This window comes from Chelonia mydas, chromosome 7, assembly GCF_015237465.2.
Source record: "Chelonia mydas isolate rCheMyd1 chromosome 7, rCheMyd1.pri.v2, whole genome shotgun sequence".
Taxonomy (NCBI): Eukaryota; Metazoa; Chordata; order Testudines; family Cheloniidae; genus Chelonia; species Chelonia mydas.
Window position 1 is genome coordinate 63,056,713 of NC_057853.1, and position 21,882 is coordinate 63,078,594.

General features: G+C 41.5%; 1 protein-coding gene across 41 annotated transcripts in view; it reads right to left on the minus strand.

Moving 5' to 3' along the window:
* KCNMA1 (potassium calcium-activated channel subfamily M alpha 1) overlaps positions 1-21,882 on the minus strand; it is an 835,052-nt gene that overhangs the window by 58,329 nt on the left and 754,841 nt on the right. For all 41 annotated transcript variants that reach the window (XM_043551031.1, XM_043551030.1, XM_043551023.1 and 38 more), the window contains 3 exons: positions 19,625-19,748; positions 14,842-15,066; positions 11,472-11,664 (listed from right to left, as the gene is read on the minus strand). In XM_043551031.1, coding sequence (XP_043406966.1) covers positions 11,472-11,664; positions 14,842-15,066; positions 19,625-19,748 — 542 coding nt within the window. The remainder of the gene's footprint in view (positions 1-11,471; positions 11,665-14,841; positions 15,067-19,624; positions 19,749-21,882) is intronic.

Genomic DNA, 21,882 nt, shown 5'->3' on the forward strand with positions numbered 1-21,882 from the left:
AGGAGATCCCTGTCAGAGTGTTTTGGGATACCTTAAGGAAAAGGGAAGACATCCATGACAGTAAAAGTTCCAGGATCACCCATGAAATATGCAATCCAAGAGTGTTCTTAACTAGGCGTGATCCTCGAATTAAAGCTCCTAGCATCATTCGTGTGTGATCCTAGCATTTTTGCTAGTAAGGCTATAGGGGCATTCTGGTTTTGGTTATGGATATAATTTTCCAAATGGCCTGAGTGATTTAGGAGCCTAATTCCCATTTTTCAAGAGACTTGAGCATTATGATTTTCAATGAGACCAAGCTCTTAAGTGCTTAAGTCACTTTTGAAAATGGGACTGAGGTTCCTAACTGACTTAGGCCCTTTTGAAAATTGATCCCAAGAATTTGTGTTTGGCTACTTTATTCATTTGTTTTTAATATTCCATCTACCTGGGATAAGTGCACTTTTCTATAATGTGGTATAATCTGAATACATAATAAATAGTTGATATTTTAATGTGAGATTCAGAAGTGTTCAGCTTTGGCCTACCTCTTCTCCCACTGAAGTCAATGGTACAACTCCCGTTGGCTTGAATGGGAACATAGCTGGGCTAGAGATGAGCACTTTTGAATATTCCACTGTTACATTTTAGATGTATTAGTATATGTGCCCTCCAAAAGAGACATTCATTTATACACACCCCTTATCCACATTTCTATTGTTATTAGACATAGGAAAGGATGATAGATATCTAAAGTCTTAGAAATTAAAATAACTTTGCCCAGTAGGAAATCGCAAGCCCTTCTACGAGTAACCATTTCCCTCACCCCAAAGTAAAGGTCAATTCTAGGTTTTGGATGGATCAGATTTGTAGCCAGTGGTTTACGGTACTTCTGCAAAATAAACATCATTGATCTTTTTATATCATGAACTTTCACACTAACTTCATCATGTTTATGACTGCAGCTTCTACTCAACAGACATTATAAGAACCAGCTGTATCCAGCAATCCCTGGCAAAAATTACAGAATTATTTTAAAAACTGGCCAGAGATGCCTTTTTCTCATTTTTGCAATTGAGTAATAAATTGCTTTATTAACACTGAAATCCAGGTATTTAAAAATAGATTCTCAGGGCTGATCAGATGTCATGTTCTCAGGGTTTTTTTTTTAATCTTTCACCTTTGATTGTATGTGGAAACCATAGAGAGGCTATCTAGAGTTAATCCACATTCCTGCATGCCCTGAAGCACTTGCTCTGCTTCATAGTTGCTCTCTGCAGAGCACCATAAGGTGGGTATGTCTGTCTTTGGGGCATGCTGGTGAGTGGACATGGCTGGTGGATACGTGAACAAGCAAGGTCCATAGAGGGCTGCAGCTTCTATTATAGATAAAATTCTGCTGCTGTATACACTGGCTATTGGTTAAGGGGGAAATTCCATTCCCCGATTAGTTGCGCAGGTCCCCCTTGCTTTGTGTGGGGAATGGAATTTGGTTGTTATATACAAAGTTCTCATGGCAAACCTGATATGCTGATTATCAATGTTATGGGTTCTGAAGGATGTCTTGTGTTTGTCTTATGTGTTTGACTATTCTGTACTTCACAACCTAAACTAAGACACAATACAAGGAAGTAGTAATATTCAACATGCAGCAAAAAGCATCTTCTATAAATATTGATGATGCAATTAATTCCCAACCACTTCTTTTTTTGAACTTGTTAGAAACATATCCAACATATTGCAATTCAACATTGCATGCAAGTGTTACATATTCACCATTGCAATGCTTGGAACTGAGAGAGAACCTTTACTGACCAAGTATTTTTAGACAACATTGAAGGGATAAGTAAAGATATTTTCTCACTTCTAATACTTATACTGGTAATACCGTAGATGATGTTCATTTAACAATTCTGGGATAAAAAAAGATCAACAATCATTGATGTGTAGTAGAAAAAAGAAAACACTAATTACCAATGGGATATAACTTAAACCGGATGTTCATTTTAATGGGAGTTTTCCTGCATACAGGGTGCAAGATTGGGCTCCAGAAGGGTGCAGTCATTTTACAACTACTGTATCTTCTCATTGTGAAACAAATCTAATGAAATCTAACTCAGTGACTAACAAACAACTCCAAGGTGTATTTCTGTCCTCTCAATCAGATCCTGTTCCTGCTTCCATGGAAATTGATGGTGAAAACAGCACTAACTTCAAAAAGAACTAGATTAAAACCGTAAGCTTTTCTTATTCAAAGTTATTTTAACCTGTGTAATCTGCTACATTGTAAAGCATGTGCAAATTTTTTGAATATATCTACTCGATTTCATATGATTTTCCCCCCAAGACCCTTTCCATGATGAATGAGAAACATATTACTCAGGAGTTCCCTCCTCTTTACTTTATTTTTTTTCCCTTGATTTTTTTTTTGTTTGAAGATCCATTACCAGGATTATAAATGGCCTTACAAAGATCTCTCATGTGGTGAAATACTGTTCCTAGGGAAAATTCTCATAAGTTGAAGTCATTCAGAAAACAGCTGCAATGATTGCTATGCTGAAATACATCTGCACTGCTACAGTTATCTGTCTTGTAATATCCATGGAAGAAATGCTATTGTACAGCCTTCCTTTCAGTACTTTAGACCTGCTTGGAGCCATAAGATGGCTTTTCTTTATTGTTTAGAAAGCGGTTTTAATGAAATGTGCTGCTCTTATTATATAGGAGTCAAAATAAGACTTAAATCTTTAACCAATAAAAGGAAATCATTGGGCCAAGTATCTAAAATTACTACCCAGAGGCATTTATAAATCTCTAAACAGTTAAGTGTAATTGTCTTCCTGGTTTTTGGGAAGGAAGCAAAATAACAGTTTTAGTTACAACCGAAGACAAATATTTTGTGTTGAGCTTGGTTTGTCTGGTGGGTAAAACAACAAGTGAAATTCCCAACATGTGAAATTTCAAAAGGAAAATATTGTGAAAGTGAAATGCTGTGTGGGAGCACTTGATAAATATTCCTGGGGGGTGGGGGAGAGAGTGGGGAACAGAGGGAGGAGAAACAAGAGTTACTGAAATTATTACAATACATTGCCAATGCAGATCCACACTTAAAAGTCATACACCCTGGAGGTTTGGAAGCAGTATGATTATTTGGGGTGCATGCACATTCATCATGCATCGAATTTTTCATGGTCTTTTCTACAAAATATTTATCTATAAAATAAAGACACTGTGAATAAAGGAGGATGGAGAGAGAGTCAGCAGGGATCTGCGAAAGCAATATATATGAGGAACTTCTTTCTCCATCATGGAAGTACCTCTGCATAGCTCCATTTATGGAGACTAGCAAGCAGCCAGCAGGAGGAGTTAGTCAGATAATGATGGCCACTGCTGCCCCAAATCAGGCATAGGATGAGTTTGTGTGCTGAGAGAATAATGCTTTCTAAATGCGTGGATTGAACTCATAGTTTTATTCATTTTAGCAATTGAGACATTTTGAAAGGAAGCCATAGAGGCAGCTGCTCCTCTAGTGGGATATACTTTAAGCCCTCCTGGCCTTGGCATTTGGGCTCATTTATAACAGGTTTGCATTTAGATTTTGGGCCATCTGGAAAATTTCTGGGCCATTTGGATTAGCATGTGGATAACCAGAGATCGCTATTCCCTTGGGCTTTTCCTAAAGAGCCAGAAACAGCCATGGTGATTTCTTAAAAGGATATCCAAATAGTAGGGGAGGGCATCTTTGACAGTCATACAATGCAGTGTAGCCTCCTCTGGCATAATGTGAGGCTTAGAGGAAAACTGGCAATGACGTAGACTGGATTAGCTGTAAATCCAATAGCACGTTCAGGATTTAGGATCTGGGTGTAGCACAATATTAGCTTTGTGAAATAACCTAGGAGACAAATCTACAAACAGGGCTTGGAGATCACTTACTCGCCTCACTGAGGAAATGGCAATGTAAAATGCTGCACTGGGTACAAGGAAAAGCAAAGGACAATCTTTCAGTTGCTCAGAAGGAGCATGCAATCTGGTAAAGCCAGATTTAGAGCACTCAATGTCACAGGAAGATAAGTAGGAGGATAAATATGCAGCAGCCCAAAATTGGCTAGAGCCCTAAATATCAAAGTGATGGGCCAATATACAGCAGCAGTCAATTGCACTTTCACAGCTGTTACACAGAGGAGAGGAGGAAGAAGCAAGAGTGGAGATGATGCCCCAGGAACCGCCTCCATTATCTTACCCTCTTCTTCCCCCCCTCAAAGTTCAAAAGACCATCTCTGAGATGGACCAAACCCTTCGTGGGGATGATGAATTTCAGTCTGCCTCTGTTTAAGAGGAAGTCCTAGGAAGCTCACAAACATCTTTGGTTTTTGAGGGTAGTCCTGCAATAAAAACCAATATACACAAGTGGGCTACATTGCCCCAGCATCTATAGCAGTGAGAACTGGGCAAAAGAACACTGAAATAAGCACACTAGGAACTCAAACCACAGGGGAAGCCCAATGGCATGTGGTCAGACTCTTTAAGGACGCAGACCAGGACCAGTCAGGCAAATCAGAGCAGTGCTTCATTTGTAATGAAAGAGGTGCCGGAGCTCAATCAATTAGGTGCCATGGTTCAAACAATTTTTTTACATTCATAACTGATGCAGCAAGCCTAGAGGTGCCAGGGCTATGAATTGCCGAGCCTAGAGGTGCCAGGGCTCAGGTCTGTCAAGCCCTGGCACAAATTAAGCACTGAATCAGGGGAAGAATGGAATCTTCAATTACCTGAGCAGGCCTTCATGGCCTCTACTGAAACCATCTATTTATAACCCCTCTTTCTCCCCCCCAAAAACAAAGATCTAGCTTGAAGACTTTAAGTGATGGAGAACCACCACAATCCTAGATAAGCTGCTATGGAAAAGTGACACTAAATACGTGTGCAAGTATCCACAGGAATCACTTGAACCTTTGCAATGCAAATTGTAGCATACATTAGAATGCCATTTAGCTAAACCAAACAGGTCACATAGAGCTTTATTGGATACATGAGGCTTCAGATAAGATGTATACAGGGGTGAAAGTAAGTTAGAGGACTTACCAGTACGCCGGAGTCCTGAGCAGGGGGCATGGCCTCAATCGGAAGAGGCCTTAAATCCCCAGGCCCTTTAAATCTTGATTTAAAGAGCCAGGACTCCAGCTGCGGTAGTGGCAGCTGGGAGCCTGGGGCCCTTTAAATCACCCCCGAGCTACCAGCTGCAGAGGTGACTGGGAGCCCCGGGGCTCGGGAACAATTTAAAGGGCCCAGGGCTCCAGCTGCCACTACCACAGTGGAGCCCCAGGCTCTTTAAAACACTGAGGAGCCCTGGGGGCTCCCGGTTGCCACCACTACCCTGGGACTCTGGGCTCTGGCAGAGCTTTAAAGGGCCTGGGGCTCCGCTGTGGTAGCAGCTACCGGAGCCCTGAGCCCTTTAAATCCCCACCTGAGCCCTGCTACCCGAGCCCTGGGGTGGCGGTGACCGGGCTCCATCGGGGATTTAAAGGGCCCAGGGCTTCGGCAGCAGGGCTCTGGTGGCGATTTAAAGGGCCAGGGTGGTAGCAGCGGCTGGAGCTCTGGGTCCCTTTAAATCCCTGCCAGAGCCCCGCCGCCGCTACCCCAGGCTCGGGTAGCAGGGCTCAGGCCGGGATTTAAAGGGCCCCGGGGGGGGTAGCAGCGGCTGGAGCTCCGGGGCCCTTTAAATCCCCGCCGCTGCTACCCCAGGGCTTTAAATTGCCCTCTGGGAAAGCCGGTCCGGGTACGGCGCACCGGCTCTTACCGGTACACCGTACCGGGGCATACCGGCTTACTTTCACCTCTGGATGTATATTAAACATATAATCCCTTTGTAGCTGAAGCCCCATTTATAAAAAGACAGGTCTTATGTGGTCTGCCTTTGGTTTAGTTGAATGCACCTCAGCTCTGAAGAGTGACTGTAATGTTGGCTTAAATAGTAGCTAGTTCAGGAGCTGTCTCACTGTGGGGGAATCCCTGGCTGGCACAGGGCTATCGTAGCTGGCTCTGCAACACCTGTTTCATAGGCCTCTTTGTGGGGGTGCACCCAGAAATTGAGACCACAGCAGAAACAGGCTCCCAGCGCCCCCTGTCCCAAGCAACCAGAAGCAGTGATTGTAGGAAAAGCCTGGCTTGGCCAAGAGGGTACTTGATTTGAAGGGTACTCAGTCGATGTGTGGGTATGGTGCATATGCAGTGCTGTCACACATAGGAGAAGTGAAGGGAATTGAGCATGCTCAGTCACTCTGTGGGGATAGCACATGTGCAGTCTGGCAGTGAGGATGGAATCTTCAGTGAGTGTAGCACACGTAGGAACTGTGAGGGGTTGCAGCATGCTCAGTGAGGATGGAATCTTTGGATATTTTAGCTGCTAAACTCTAAGAAGTCTCTATTGAGCATGTGTAAACTGCCAGTTCTAAAAGGCTTATAACTTGGCCAAATTTGGGCAGATTTTCACAAGATCAGCACACATCCATGCCCTACCAATTTTTATATTCTTGCTTCAAAGCATGAAGGTGCTAGAGCTCAGAGAAAATGTCATCAGCATATGTTTTCCCTCACCTTGTTCTCAGAAGCAGTTAAACAGTTTTCGCTGAAACTTTCCAAAGCAGTTCAGCCTCAGGCAGACACCTGGCACTGGTAATTTCTGCCCAAATGATTAAAGTTTGTCAAATTTATAAGCAGCTCAGAACAGGGTCTTTGTAATGAGAAGAGTTGGGCAACCTTACTTATCGATGGTGCTACAAAAGTTAAGCCCAAATATAAACTCTGGATCCAAAATACCCAGAAACTTTGGGAAGTTTGTGCCTGAGTCCAGAACTGAATTTTAGGGCCAAGGACCATCACATATATAATATTTAGATTACAGAGTGTGTGTTTACATTTATTTATACATGTTACATGCACAAACAATTATTAAATATCCTATGCCCCCTTTTTAAGCTGATTTTTTTAGTACCGCTGTTTAAAGACTTCCTGGTTACATTCAAAGCCTGGGAACATTTAACTGTAAGCTTTGTCAATTAAAGAAAAAATCAGAAGTCCACTCACGAACATTTATTCTACTGACACCTGCTGTCAGAAAAAAGACTTCTTGCAATGGTAGTGGGTACCTCAGCATTCACACCGCACTAAATTTGAGCAGTATTTGCATACAAATATGTCTTAAATAATGTACTGAAGACATGATAGATACATGCATACCACACTCAGTTCTCTTTCTAGGTCACAAAAGCTCCTTCACCCTAGACAGAACATATTTGCTCCAATAAATCTCCGGGAGGCCAAATACTTAAAAAGAAAAGGTCGTGTGTGAAGGGGGAGAGATAGGGGTCAGAGGTGGTGGGAAAACCTCACTTGAACAAACGGGTGGCATTCCTTGCTCATAGAAAAACCTATCAATGAAATTATTGCTACGTTGTTTTCTTTTTAGATGGGACAAGCATAAATTATACATCATCTTTGCATGTGAGATTGCACTTACCATTAACCACAGAATTGTACTGATTACATGGCAACCCCCCAGATGCTATTTAAAGAGCATTGAAAAAACTAAGAAGTAAATTCCCTGGTCAAAAATTGGGAAGCCTAATCCATATGCAGCTTTCTCTTCCCTCTTCAATACCGTATCAAAGGCCATCTTTATTTGGGTAGGAATTCAAACACCATATATTCAGAACTAGAAAAGCCCAGTTTGGCAATGGTGAGAGATTGTACAGGCTGATGTGAATTGAAATGTTTTCCTGGATGAATGAGTGTGATAAATAATACACAAATGTTTAAGCAAAGCTAGTGACAACTCACTGTAAATAAAGGCACTTTGTTGCCAACAAGGAGCCGCAAAGTGGTTCTGTTATGCTATTTGCTGACCAGCAGAAGCTAGATCACCTGCTTCATATAATTGTCACCGTAGTTGTGCCTACTCTACATTAAAACTGCATCTCATAGACAAAATGTCACACTGGATACAATTGCCTGCAAAGTTTATGCCACCTATTGATCTGATTGTGTCTGACAACCTAGCCATAGTATTCAAGATCTTTCAAGAAAACCTCCTGTGTTGAAAGCAATGTAACCAATTCAGAAGTTGTAGATACATAAATGGTGCAACCCACTGAGACGGTAACTGTTTTCCAACCCAATAGTTTGCTTTTAAAATACCCCCTCCCACCCTTCCTAAAATATTGTTGCCAGTGGAATAAGCCATTGGCCAAATTCTGCAGTCAGCACACATGGAAATGTCTGCTTCCATGGAAAGGTTGTATAACCCTCCACATGTTTAAAATGCACATTGATCTTTGCCTGAAGAATGTGTCCAGGGGCACTGGGGACTCCCCCAAGCCTTTTATAAAAGGTAGCATAATCCACTCCTCCTCCACCGAATGGTGCCAATGAGGGTTAGACTGTGACCCCACTCCACCATTTTTGACTCGTGGTCATGGCATTGCGGCTGAAATTCTCTTCTGCAAAAGCCAACTTTGTATCCCCTTATTTGGGGCTTTTGCAGTCCCTGCATGCTGCTGGGAGGGAAAATTCCTCTCTGCATTGGCAGAGTTTTTCCGTGCAAAGAATACAAGGACTGGGATTGTTGCTAACCTCAGTGCTGGGCACAAGGGGGAGGCTTCTGCTCTTTAGCCATCCTAAATAGGGCTAAGCAAAACAGAGGGGGTCTCTTACAGCAGGGAGGGAGACAGAATTTAAAATAAAAATAAAATAAACTCAAGCATGATTAGAGAAGGATAAGGATGTGAGCTTGCTTAGCTAATGTAATAATATACACATAAGCACAAAAAGCACACCAACATGGAGCTAAGTTGCCATGCATGAAACACAAGTATTTAGATTGAGGGTGCAATCAGAGAGGAGGCCTGATTTTAAACATGGAGCTTCCACATGTCCAAATAATCTCTATGAGCCACAAATGAAAAAAAACCCCAAACATTTAGTGGGATAGGAAAGCAAGCCTTCCCCGACAGCCCCAGATCTGGAAAAGTAATGCTACAATGGCAGCGTCATGCTCAGATGTTGGTAATGACGGATTCATGGACGAGTTTAAAGGGCTGTAGAATGATAAAGGCTGGGTAACAGTGATGTTTGGGGTCCTTGGATCTTTGTAGTCTTCTACTGCCTGCAAGGAATTCTTGGCAGGGCATAGTCCTTTATTCCATGTCACTGGTATGCCACTTTTCTACTGTTTTCACTGGGTGGCATGGGTTATTTCTGGACAGCTGGCACTGTGAGTGGCAGTGAGTTACTGTGATGTTATTAACTGATTGGAAGTTGGTTGTGCTTGCAGTGATGGAAATTTGAGAAAGCTGTGGCTGTTTGATTTCTCCTCTGCAGCTATCCTCAGTTGATTTGCCTTTGGTGAACATTGTTTTTCCTAGTTTATCTGGCCCCTCTTGCCCAGATTCTCCCTCTGGATATCCTTTTCCCATCTTGGTGTCATGTGACGTTATGTGTCTGTGACTACACCAGACTGATCAGATACTTTGTGTTCCTTTGGATCCTGCCACTCAGGAGCTACGTGATCCAGGGAACATTTTATGGGAATGCTGACTGATTTATACACACAGCAAATAAAGGGTAGACTCAATGAAAGTTTATCATAGCTCTAAACTGGCACACACCTTTCAGTCCCAGATTGTGAACCCCCGGTCTCATGCACAAGGCTGGGAAGAAATTTCCCCTGCTTGCTCCTGGTCAGCACATTGTTGGGGAGGGCCATGTGTTATAACCAAAATGTTCCCTTCTGCACCAGCCTACGGAAGGAGGCCAGATCACTGGGGGGAAACTATCTGCTCTCTGACCATTAACAAACAAATAAATCAAAACAAACACTGGTCCCCTCCATTACCATTTGCACACCTTCTGGAAGGAACTGCCATACCAGATCACACCCGTGGTTCCGCTAGTCCAATATCCCTGCCAGCAGCAGATGTTTCAGATGAAGATGTAAAAAACCCCACAGCAGGCAGCCCCACTAGCGAGGTCTTATCCTAATGACTAATAGTTAGAGATTGGCATAAACTCTGGAGCATGAAATTTTATCTCCCTGCTTGTCACCCATATAAATATCCAATCCCTCTGAATCTTGCTAAATTCTTGGCCCTTGTGATATCCTGTGGCAATGAGTTCTACAGTCTAATTACATTTTCACACAAGGTATGTTTGCTAGCCCATGTACAAGGAGTTACAAAGGTTTGGATCTGATTCAGAACTCCTCCCTCCACTGCTGCTGATCATATTTGAGGTGAGCAAGTGCTTCTTGTGCCAGCATTCACAATCCCACCATTTGAGATTATGATTCTAAATCTATCAATTTACCAATGTGCTTTAGGTTTTCATTCTGTCATTTGGCTCTTGAGGGGAACTCCTACAGGGCCTAATCCTGCACGCCTTGCTCAGGCTTAACTGCATTAACTTCAGTGACAGTTCAACCCAAGTACGGATTTTGTGCTAAACTGTACAGAGCAGCAAGGAGAGGTCACAAGAGGCCTTCCTTCCAGCCACGCTCTCTATGCACGAACGAGTCTTAATCTCAGTTCTCGTGTACCTCGAGGGTAAGTACTGCACAAGGTTGGTGCTTACAGGAGGGAAGGAGAGCATGGGCCGTAGCACCACCCTTCTGCCCCAGCCAGTACAGTCGGGTTGGTTCTGGAGGGATAACGCACTGCATCGTTTTAAAAGGCTTAACGGAGGCCACTCTTGCCTGCACTTCTGCAGGGACTAAAGATGGCTGGATCTACACTGATGGTATTAGATAGGGTGTCTTAGGGCTGCTTACAAGCATAGTTGGTGTAAAATGGCCTTGGGGTACTTATGAATCAGGCCTGTAGACTTCAGTGAAGACTGTAGGATTTGTTCCATGCCTTTATAGGAGCTGTGCTTGCCAATCCAAGGGCAGAAATCAGTTTTGAGTTAATTCTGGGGGGCTTTTTGAGCAAGAAAGCACAGAAAATGTAAAGAAACCTCTGTTTAAATTATCTTTCTTTTCCTTTTTGTTGCGTGGCATTTGGCTATTTTTTGGCTGCCGTCTAGCGTACACAGCGAAAAACCTGTGGGCCAGCATTTACCATCATGCCACTTTGCATCCAGAGTGAAGATAAGCCATCTCTGGCTATGTCGTGTGTAAAAATGCAACTTTATTTGGTGGAACTAGAACACACAGAATCATGTGGATTTAGCAATCAACGATTAAAGGGAAAAAAAGGAAAGTGCAACACATTTAAAAATTAAAATCTTGCTTCATTCATTCCCCACTGCTCCAGATTTCCTTTGTGATACAGCAGGGAAACTATGTGACTGTCCCTTTAAAAGCCATCATACCAATCAGCAGGTTTAACTGTCAAGCAAGCTGATGTAAGGTTCTTTGAATTACTGAGTGAGGGATATTCTTCCTGCCAGGTCCTGTCCCCTGTAGGCATGGCAGAGAAGTATTATAGGGCAGTCCTTACCTTGGGAATTAGCCTGCAAGACCCCAATGCTGTCATCAAACTGCATAGATTTGATGTTGAGTGACGCCAAGATGCATTCCTTGTCCTGCAGCGAAGCATCATCAATATTATTCTGATTGGCTGACAGGATAACGCACATGTCGCAGAGGTTGATGTTGACAGCCCTTAAATCAGCCCGACTTAATGGCGTACCCTTCGGCATCGTGAAAAAAAAAAAAGAGGGTGGGGGAGAGAGAGAGGGGAAAAAAGAAAAACAAATTAAAGATTGAGAAGGAGCTTTGGGAAATTATTTAACAAGTATCTTTTTTATGCTCTGACATTAAGCTGGTCTAACTATGTGCCAGGGAATAGGAGATGTGTGCTAATCTAAAGGGTAGTTGGTGCTGATGGCAGCATTTTAGGTTCAGTCTCAATACTCAGTCAAGCTATTACTAACAAACAAGAAATAGGAATAATGCCAGCATTCTGCATCTCATCTGTGACTTGAAATTGTCTTGATTTAAGTCACTGTCATGTGGCAACCTCTGGCTTTCCGAACATAACAAGGGGTGTGTTCTAAATGTCTGTTTATCTACTACCAGGTCATCCAGGTCTTGGGCAAAAAAATAACAATTTAAACAGGAAAGCCTTGTGTGTCCTACACATTCTAACTGCAATCAAGATGAAGCTATTTTTCTAAAATGCTTACTACCTGGAGCAATACACAAGAAAGGTTAATCCTTTCCAGTATATGTTTTTGGTGCCTCTACCAACAAAACACACTGATATTTAAACTTATGTGATTAAACCCTTTGAAACAGAAACAGGATGTTAAGTAAATGGGCACAATTCATATAATATTTCCTGGAGCTACAATTACCTTCAGAGAATGCAGTATTTAAAATGAAATGTTGTGGTAGTTAGTGGGTTTTTTTTTTTCATAACTAAGGCAACCAAGATACAACACTTAACCTGCTACATATTATACACAAGACAATATTTACTCTGAAACTTAAGATATGGACTATTTAAGGCAAAATATATTATGTCTAGGTACCAGGGGCAGTACTCAGAACCCTGTGCAATAAATAGTGGGTTTATATGTGTGCCAGAGACAGCTCAGTCAGTCAGCTTCCACAGATTGGTACTCACAGACCCTAATGCTGATGGAGACACTAAATATTCCCTTTGTCTGAGTTGTGTCCCTGGGTATCCAGAGCCCAGCCCCAACTTCCTTAAACACTGAGTGACAAGACCCCAACCCCTCACCTCATGTTCATTCACGGCGAACAATCAGGAAGAATGATAGCTGCTGAAAATGAAGCATTTTCAAAAAGAAGATTTTGAATGGAACAAAGGGCAGTTAGGAGCCCCAACTCCATTCAAAATCAATAGGACTTAGGAACCCAACTCCTGTTTGTGCCCTTGAAAATCTCCTCCCAAATCCCTCACCAACATCCCCCAAAGGGAGGTGGTTCTCCAAGGCAGGCTGATCAGCAGCAACCTGCTGCAGATTATAGCCACAGCGTCTTCTAAGAGAACCAAGATGACTGAATTTTAAGCCTGGTGGAAAGCATGGTGCCCTAGTTTGCAGAGCCCAAGGCACAGCCCAGTGCACAACTCCAGGTAGCTTGTAAAGTAAAACCAAATCAATATTTGTGTCTATACTAGTTTCAGGCACAAAGCCAACTATCTGAGCTTTCACACAAGAACACGGGCCTAATGCTGCAGTCCTTTATTCATACCACATACTTCCCCTCCCACACGTACATTGAAAGAACGTTATTTAGGTTGCAAAGTCAGGCACTCAAAAGTTAGGAAATGCCAGATTTAAAGTTTTCATGCAACGTTAATTCTGCCCAAGGTGTGTCCATCCTTCATACTAAATGAGGCAGTGGACCCATAGAAAAAAAGTAGTGTATAATCACGTAATTTAAAACTGAATCAAAGCATATGTGCAAGGGAGTCAAATTTGAGCCTTTTGATCTAAGGATCAAAACCTTACAATATCTCCTTATTTTATTAACAAAAATAACATTTCATATTGGATAGGTCTTTAGCAACAGCTGGATTCTGCTCTCTCACACATCATCAAGAATATTATCATCTAAGTTCTGATTGCTGAATCTTTATTACTGGTAAGAGGCTTGACTTTCAGATGTCAGGCTGAATTTGCAGGGCTGGCAAAAAAATCTTTCACAGGAAAAATTTGATCTTGAAGCCATTTGTGAGGCACTAAATACAGAACTATGCCATGTCGCTGTACAGCAATTGCAGAACAGAAACAAAGATTAACAACAAATCTTAGCTTTGGAGTGATCACGAACTGCAGCATATATTGGACAAAGCTGCCCTTCCATTCAATAAATGCTGTTATCCCTACACACATTAGGCTAAATTTATCACTGGTCTCTGTGAGTTTCTGGGCTTTGCATTTTTGTTAGTTAAAAAAAAATGCTAAGAAATGCTAAACTTCTATTCTACTTTTCTATTCTGGTAAGTAAGGATTAAAGAATTCCAAAAGCTGAAACAACAGAACAGCCAAGCTTGCTTTACTGAACTTTTGTAAAGCACAGAGCATCACTTTTGCTATCTGACCAAGGGCCTGAGCCTCCACTGCTTGTACTTTGTGAAGTAATTTACACCCATGGGTATAAAGCCATACCAAACTGGAATCAATCATTCACTTACACTGGAGGTAGCATTCTGCACTCACTGCACAAGTGTGAATGATGATATGAGTGTGTGGAGAATCAGGCCCTTTGAATTTTGGACTCAGAGGATGAAATCTTGACACCACTGAAGTCAATGGCTGTTTTGCTATTATTATTAAAGGGACCAGGATTTCACCCATTGTGTTTAGTAAATGCTTACAACCAAACTGTGAACCCTTTTAAAAGGAAGGGCTCTTAATGAAAATGCTATGATCATTCTCTTATATACAAAAGAGCTAGCAGGCCAGCATGTATCAAGCCTTTACAGTTATAGATAGACAAATAATAAAAATTGTTTTCAAAGGTTTTTCAGGCATAAATAATGTCATAAGTAAGTACTGTCATTCTGTCAGAAAAATCACAACATCAGAACAGGCTACACGCAGGGCACTAGAGTGAATGTTCAATAGATAACGCAGCTAATACATTTGATAGCAGCTGAAATTCATCCTTGACAAGGGACTGAACACTGCTGCAAATTTCTTCTAATAAGGTCTCTCAGGGCTCAGTTTTCATAGATATAGTAAAGGGGAAGGGCTAAGTCCTGAGGCCTATAAACAGACAAAAGTAAAAGCCTATGATTAAAGTCAATATGAATCTGTCCAGTTGGTGACTTTCAGTAAAAAAAAAAAAAAAAAAAAAAAAAAAAAGTATGAATATTTTGACTTTGGACTTACAGGCAAGATTGAAACCTTGGGGAAGTTATGCAGCGTCTCCCATTCCCTTTTCAGATATTCAAGTGAACCCACAAACACAATGTGCTTGAGTTCATGGTAGTGAAAGTTGCTGGCTCGTAATGGCATCACTAGATTTCTTACTCCAATCAATGCAGACTTAGCATCCCCAAATATGCAAACGACCACATGACCACTTAAAACTGTCATCGCTGCTTCACTCCGGGTCTGGAAGAAAAACAATAAGGGAAGGGGGAGATAAAGCAAAAAGAAGCATAAATCATAAACTGAATTCGAAACCAAAAAAAAAAAAGTACTTTCCTGTAAATATCATTCACGCACAGTGAAGCAGGATGACATTAGTAATTCATTATTATATTTATTATTTATTTTGCATGGAGTGTGGTCAGTGCTGTATAGACAGAGGGAGACATGGTCCTTGCCACCAGAAGCTTGCAGTTCACAGGCAGAGGCCTGGTCTACACTTGAAAATTCGGTCGGTTTAACTACACCGGTCAAAGATGTACTATGCCAATGTAAACTATGCCACATCCCTGAGTGGCATAGTTAAGCTGACCTAAGTCCCCATGTAAAAAGCGCTAGGTCAATGGAAGAATTCTTCCATCAAGCTAGCTACTGCCGCTCACAGAAGTGGATTACCTACGCCAACGAGAGAACCTCTCCAATTGGCACAGACAGTGCTTACACTACAGCTATGCTGCTGTAGCATTTTAAGGGTAGACAAGCCCAGACAGTATAATGCAGACATATATGATCAAATTCTGGGCAAATATGTTGGTATAAACCTGTAGCACTCTACTGCTTGGAGTCACTCAGGATTTACTCTGGATTTAACTGAGGGCTGAATTTCCCCCATCATGCATTTGATGATGGATTTATTTCAAAGAGTTCAGGGCACTACACTGTATGGTGAACTAGTGATTAAAAACTAAGAGAAAAGGCAGACGGGGGGAGGGGGAGATGAGGGAGGTTCTAACCTAATGAGAAGCATGGAAGAATGTATCTTTCTGCCACTCTCATTTTGGTGCGAAGGGACCTGTTCGGGATACGGATGGCTTAACTTTGGTATTCAAATGTGCACTGCTCTAGCACAGCAAAGCTTTATGTTCTAGTACGAGGAGTAAAAAGAATAGTTGTGAATTGTAAAATACAACCGGTTAAGAAGCAAAAAGTGGTCTACCTGAAAAAGAATAAAGTTACTATGTTCGGGATAATGTGTCCACAACTGTAGAATGAGGGTATAAATGGAGGGAGTGTGGGAAACAAACCACAACTCAAACACAATAAGGCCTGGAGGCTAAAGGTCTGAGTCTCCTCTCTCATTGGTTATACTTACATCACTCTGACTCTAATGCAGTAACTCCTGACGGACACTGGTGTGAGAGCAGGATCAGATGCCCCTAGATGTGGGGAAACACTTCCAACAACTCTGGCTACAAAAGCATATAGAAAAGGATTCTATATGTCCACACCCAGAGTTTTCGGTTTGCTTCCAAAGCTTATAGCTGGCATAAGTAAAATATTCTCTGGTCCAAAGTGTTTTTCTTGGACTGCCAGGACTGGTTCTAAAGCTTCTATAGCAAAATGAGAATGTCAAAACCCAGAATGCTTTTCCAGCTCACTGCCATTTCACAGCAGTGTTGGTGGGTCTGAGCTAATGGAATTTTCAGCCTTTTACACATCCTTTTACCCAGCAATGTAAGGAGCCTTCGTGTAAATGAGACTCAGGCCACAAATGTTTTGAGCTGTTCTTGTAGATTTATAGATTTTTTGTGTGTGTGTAAATGTTTTAAGACTGTAGTCCAGGATCTGAGCCTGTGACTGAGCCGTGCTTGGTGCAGCTCAGGGGAGGACTCAAAGACCTCGCCTATGTCCTTGGACAAGCTGCCACCAGCACCATCCTTAGTGTAAATTGGAGAAATCTCTGTGCTGTTTTAGTTTACCAAAACCGGATACCGGATTTACCTAAACTACCGGATACCAAAAGCCCCAGAGGGTTCTTCTGGAAGTTAGAAATAGCCACGATGCAAGAACTTGACTAATGGTGACTTTTCATTGACAAGAGCAACTGAGGGGATGAAAGGAAGAATCTAAAGAAGCACATCTAAAGGGTGTTCAGAATTATCTGCTTATCTCAATGACAGTGGTTAAATTTGTGCTGTAATCCCAGTCAGTCTTGAAGGCAGCTCATACACTGAGATGAACATTAAGTAAAGTCATTAGTTGATGATGACTTTTACATCTGGATCTAGTCTTGGTGCTGTTGCATTCCACTAATGGAAATCATCCTATGTGCATCAAAATTATGATCCCAGTGAGGTGGATATTCAACAAAACTTAGCTACGGGTTGTGAAGAATCAATGAATAAAACAGAGAACAGGGTGAAGAATCGATGAATAAAACATTTAATGGAGTATTGGCCCATCAATGGTTATTAGCCAAGATGGTCAGGGATGCAACCCCATGCTCTGGGTGTCCTTAAACCTCTGACTGTCAGAAGCTGGGACTGGACAGCAGGGGATGGATCACTCAATAAACTGTTCTGGTGTGTTCTGTTTTTTCCCTCTGAAGCCTCCGATACTCTCCACTGTCGGAAGATAGGATGGACTAGATATACCATGAATCTGACTCAGTTTGGTTCTTCTTATATTCAAAGTAGCACATTTATTGAAGCCAGCACATAGTAATTTTTTATTTTTGTTAACCTACAGAGTAAAGGTTTTCACTAAGCTGTGGCTCTCTGCTGTTTATTCTTTTCACAGACTACATGGAATGCAAATGTTGAATATGCTGCAGAGGAACTCCCTATGGAGCAGTTTTGGCCAAAAGGTTTCTCGTCAGTTTAAAAAAAACCCCATATTCTGCTTTCAGCTGCACTGCTGCAACTCCATTAATTTTCATGTAACTGAGAGCAGAATGAAGCTTTCACACTAAAGATATTGAAGGACTCGATCCTGCAAGATGCTGAGCACCTTGGCTTTGATACTGCAAAACATTTAAGCATGTACTTAACTTGAAGCACATGAGTAGTCCCATGCATGTGCTTAAGTGCTTTGCTGAATCAGGCCCTTACAAGACTGAACCCAAACCATGGTTCTTGTCTGAAATGGCACCTTTCCACTTGACAAACCTAATCCCTATGTAGGTTCAAAGTCCTGTCTGCTTTCTTGAGGGACACACGGCCTTATACTTCTGTCAGCCCTGCACAGCCAACACAGCTCTGGGGCAGAGAAGTGAGTTCTTTTCTGGTTCAGGCATCATCAGCACAATTGTTTAAACAACTTCCAATTATAGGACACTCTAAACAACCCCATCATCTTCAGATTATGCCCTCACTTGCACTCATGCAGTAAGATTGCACTGATGTGCGTACAGACATAATTTGTGGCAGGTGTAAGTGAGGGCAGCCTTTTGCTTGCAGGATCTTTACCACTGGTGATGATGCACAGAACAAGAAATAACTCAGCCAAACTTGTAGATCCCAGGTTGAGTTTACCAAGCAGACAGTTAAGAGGAAAAAACCCCACATCTATTTATTTGCAAGCGGAGAAAAATTGATATGGCGTCAAGAAGAGATAATAAATGAGGAAACCCCACAATGCCATTTTATAGAAACACTTTTCACAGTAGAAGAACATGTTAAGGTCATTCCTGATTGACCTGTTAAAAAATATTTAAAATATTACAGCTGATCTCTGTCTCCCTCTGTTATAAAGCAATGTATAGTGATCCCTCTCTGTTATGAAGTAATGGACAGTAAGGTTGGCCCCTCATGGCCTACTGAACACCCTGGAACGAATATTAATTTTAAATGTTCAGACCAAACTCTGGCTAACAATTTAGTCACTGGAATTGACTAGTTTATTGATTGTTTAAATGCCAAGATTGCAGTTCCAAACAATGTCACGGTTATTATAGCCCCAGAGGAGCATGGGAAACAACCTTTTACGCCCCGATCGTTAGAATAAACCAGGGCTGTCACCATTATTGGTTACACCACGCAATAGCATAGGGAAAACGAAGACAGCGATCTCAAGAAAAGCTTTATAAACTGCGACAAAGTGAAGATCCACCAGGGAGCTCATTTCATAGATCATCAGTTTTGTGTTTGAGATCTGGAGTGAGTTACTTGTTACTCTTAGGTATGAGTACATGAACACAAACAGCACAAACTTTCACTGAATGTAACAGATTGTGATAGGCCTTCTAATTACTTGAGTCAGTTTGATGGCCCTCCCACTTTAACAAATGAAATGAATACACACTAGACCCAAATCACTACGGTAGATGGGTAGAATAGCAGTACCATTTACTCAAGCTTGTTTGAGTGCTTTAACATGTTGAGAACCAAGGAATAAATTTAAATAGGGCAAAAGTCTCATTGACTAATAAGGAATAAAGCATTAGCACCTTGTTTCAAAGAGATGAATGGTACATGGTGAATGTTCACCATAGCTCTGATCCTACAAAGATCTGAAGTACATGTATAATTTTAAGCTTCTGAGTAGTCCCATTAACCCATATGAAAGTGTAGTCTCAGGATTTGGGGCCAATTTTCAGTGAAGTGTTATAGGCTTGTATACCCACCAGGGTTTGCCAGAATGATGGCTCAAAATCCATCCATATTGCATTTCTGATTTCAGTACAATGGTTTTTAAAACGATATAGATAACTATGGTAACCCATTAAACATCTGACATTCCTTTTGTCTAAATGGGCTCTCGTTGGATAGAACTTTGTTGGACATTCTTTTAAGGCACCCACCAAAATGACCTTTTCAATGTCCTTTCCTGGACACCAATGAAACATCCCCGTGGAGTCATATTTTTTCACACTGGCATCCATGTTGTCAATCTGCTCATTGCCGGGAATTAACAAGGGGTCATGCCTGGGGGGGAAAAAAAACAAGTCACAGATAATGTAAATGGAAAACGTTATGAATTATGGATGGGAAAATATCCCAAGAGCTATATCCAAACAGGGATAAAAGTCAAAAATGAAATTTATTTACATTTAAACAGATGTTTTCAACACACCTGCCTTAGGGAAAAAAAGCTAATAATATAAGAAAAAAGTTTTTAAATGTTGGGTTGGGACCTGGAAGATTTTCAATAAGCTTTTCAGTTGATTTTAAAAAGGTCTGTCACATTCATGTCCATAAATATTCTTTCTTCCCGTTCCCATCCCTCCAAAAAATAATATCAAAAGAGTTGCTATTAGCATCTGCAATGAAATAGAAGGGATCGGAATAGAGCCCCATGCTGACTGACTGGCAGAAGTATGGAAAGCCAATTACTTGCTTTTACCACATACAACTTCTGACGTGATGCTCTTCACAGTAAAAGCTTTAACAGGCTGCACTTTAAATATTTTAGCAATTTGCCCAATCATATTTTGCTTTCCCAAACTGAAGCCCTTTAAAGATTCAGCAGTATGTCATTTTAGAGTAGACTGACTAACAAATGCCCACATCTGGAATACATGACTTTAATACTAAACAACAGTGTCCATTTTCTGTGACAACTGTATCTGTGGTAACCTTCTAAGTGTTTCTGCAGCAGGATTTTAAAACCCAGGGCTTCTCAAAGGAGACACAAATAAGAGACATTTTAATTAACTGCCCTCCGACAAATATAATTGTGTATGCACTTGCATACTCAAATATACACAAACACACACTTCATTAATTTATTTGCTGAAAAACAATTATTGAGGGAAGAGGGTAAGTGAGCTAGCAAAGACACAACAAGATGCTAAATAAAAGAAGTCTTAGTCATAGCATGATATGGCATCATTAGAATCAGTATAGCCACTACAAGATGCAGGGGGAACTGAACATAAAACCAAACAGGGGACAGAGTTTTGTCTGACAAAGCCCCCACGTTCCACACAATTTTGCACAGAACTTTCTGTCATGAAGCTCCAGGAATGAGTTTTCATTTCACAGAGGAATAAATTTGTAATGTGAAAAAAGACACCTACTCAAAGGCCTGATATTCAAATGTAGTTGTCCAAGCTGTGCCCTTGGGGAAAAAAAAAGGGGGGGCCTGCATATTTGTTGCACACACAAAGCCTGCACTGACATGCCAAGGAAATGAGCTAAATGTGCTCAGAAATATTGTTCCATGCACATGACTGCGTGTTTTGTGCAGGACACGGATACACACACATTATTATTATTTGGCAGCTTCTACATAGGAGTCCATATTTGAAAATTTAACCCGGTTTTTAATTTCTTTGAACCAACGGTAAGGCTCTGCCTCTAGAATAGTCTATACTGGCAAAATTCTGCCTCTGTATATGCACAGGTTAACTCTCCCTGAATTGCACAATCAGCATAATGTGATACTATGCTAAACATGCTCACAAATAGGTGCCTGAAGATGGCTTCTATAAAACTTGCCCACTTTGGCAGCTATCAGTCCAACATAACAGGGATAACACATAATGCTTACAGTGCCTGATCATGCTCCCACTGAAGTCCATTGCAATATTCCTATTCACTTCACAGGCTCAAACCCAGAGTGTGTGAGCGGGACTGGAGAATCTACTCATTTGGTTACCCCATTTAAAACAAAGTACTTCCATGCTCTCTCCCAAGGAGGGAAGTAGTTTAACATGTGACAAATATACATGTAGTTAGTGAACCTCTCCTGAAAAAACATTAATCACGTGTATAGTTTTGTACTCAGCACCGTAATATCTGAGGAGTGCTTTCCATGTTAATCAGATTGGCAGCAGGGATGTCCCTACTGATCTTTATGGATACTGGCTCTGCTCCCTTTCAGGTTATAGAAAGCTCTGCTTCGGGTAGGGTCTCACTTTTGGGATAGGAGAGAGAGGAGAATGTGGGGTTAGAAAAGGGTGGTTGATCCTGAGAGTGCCATTCTTATTATGGCGTAAAAGCTGTATCAAGTAGGAATGTTGTGCAGAATTTCCTAAAGGTGGTCAGACTGTGGATTCATCTAATCTCTTCTGGAAGTTTGTACCACAGCTAGAGGCCTTCAATTGATGGTGCTTTG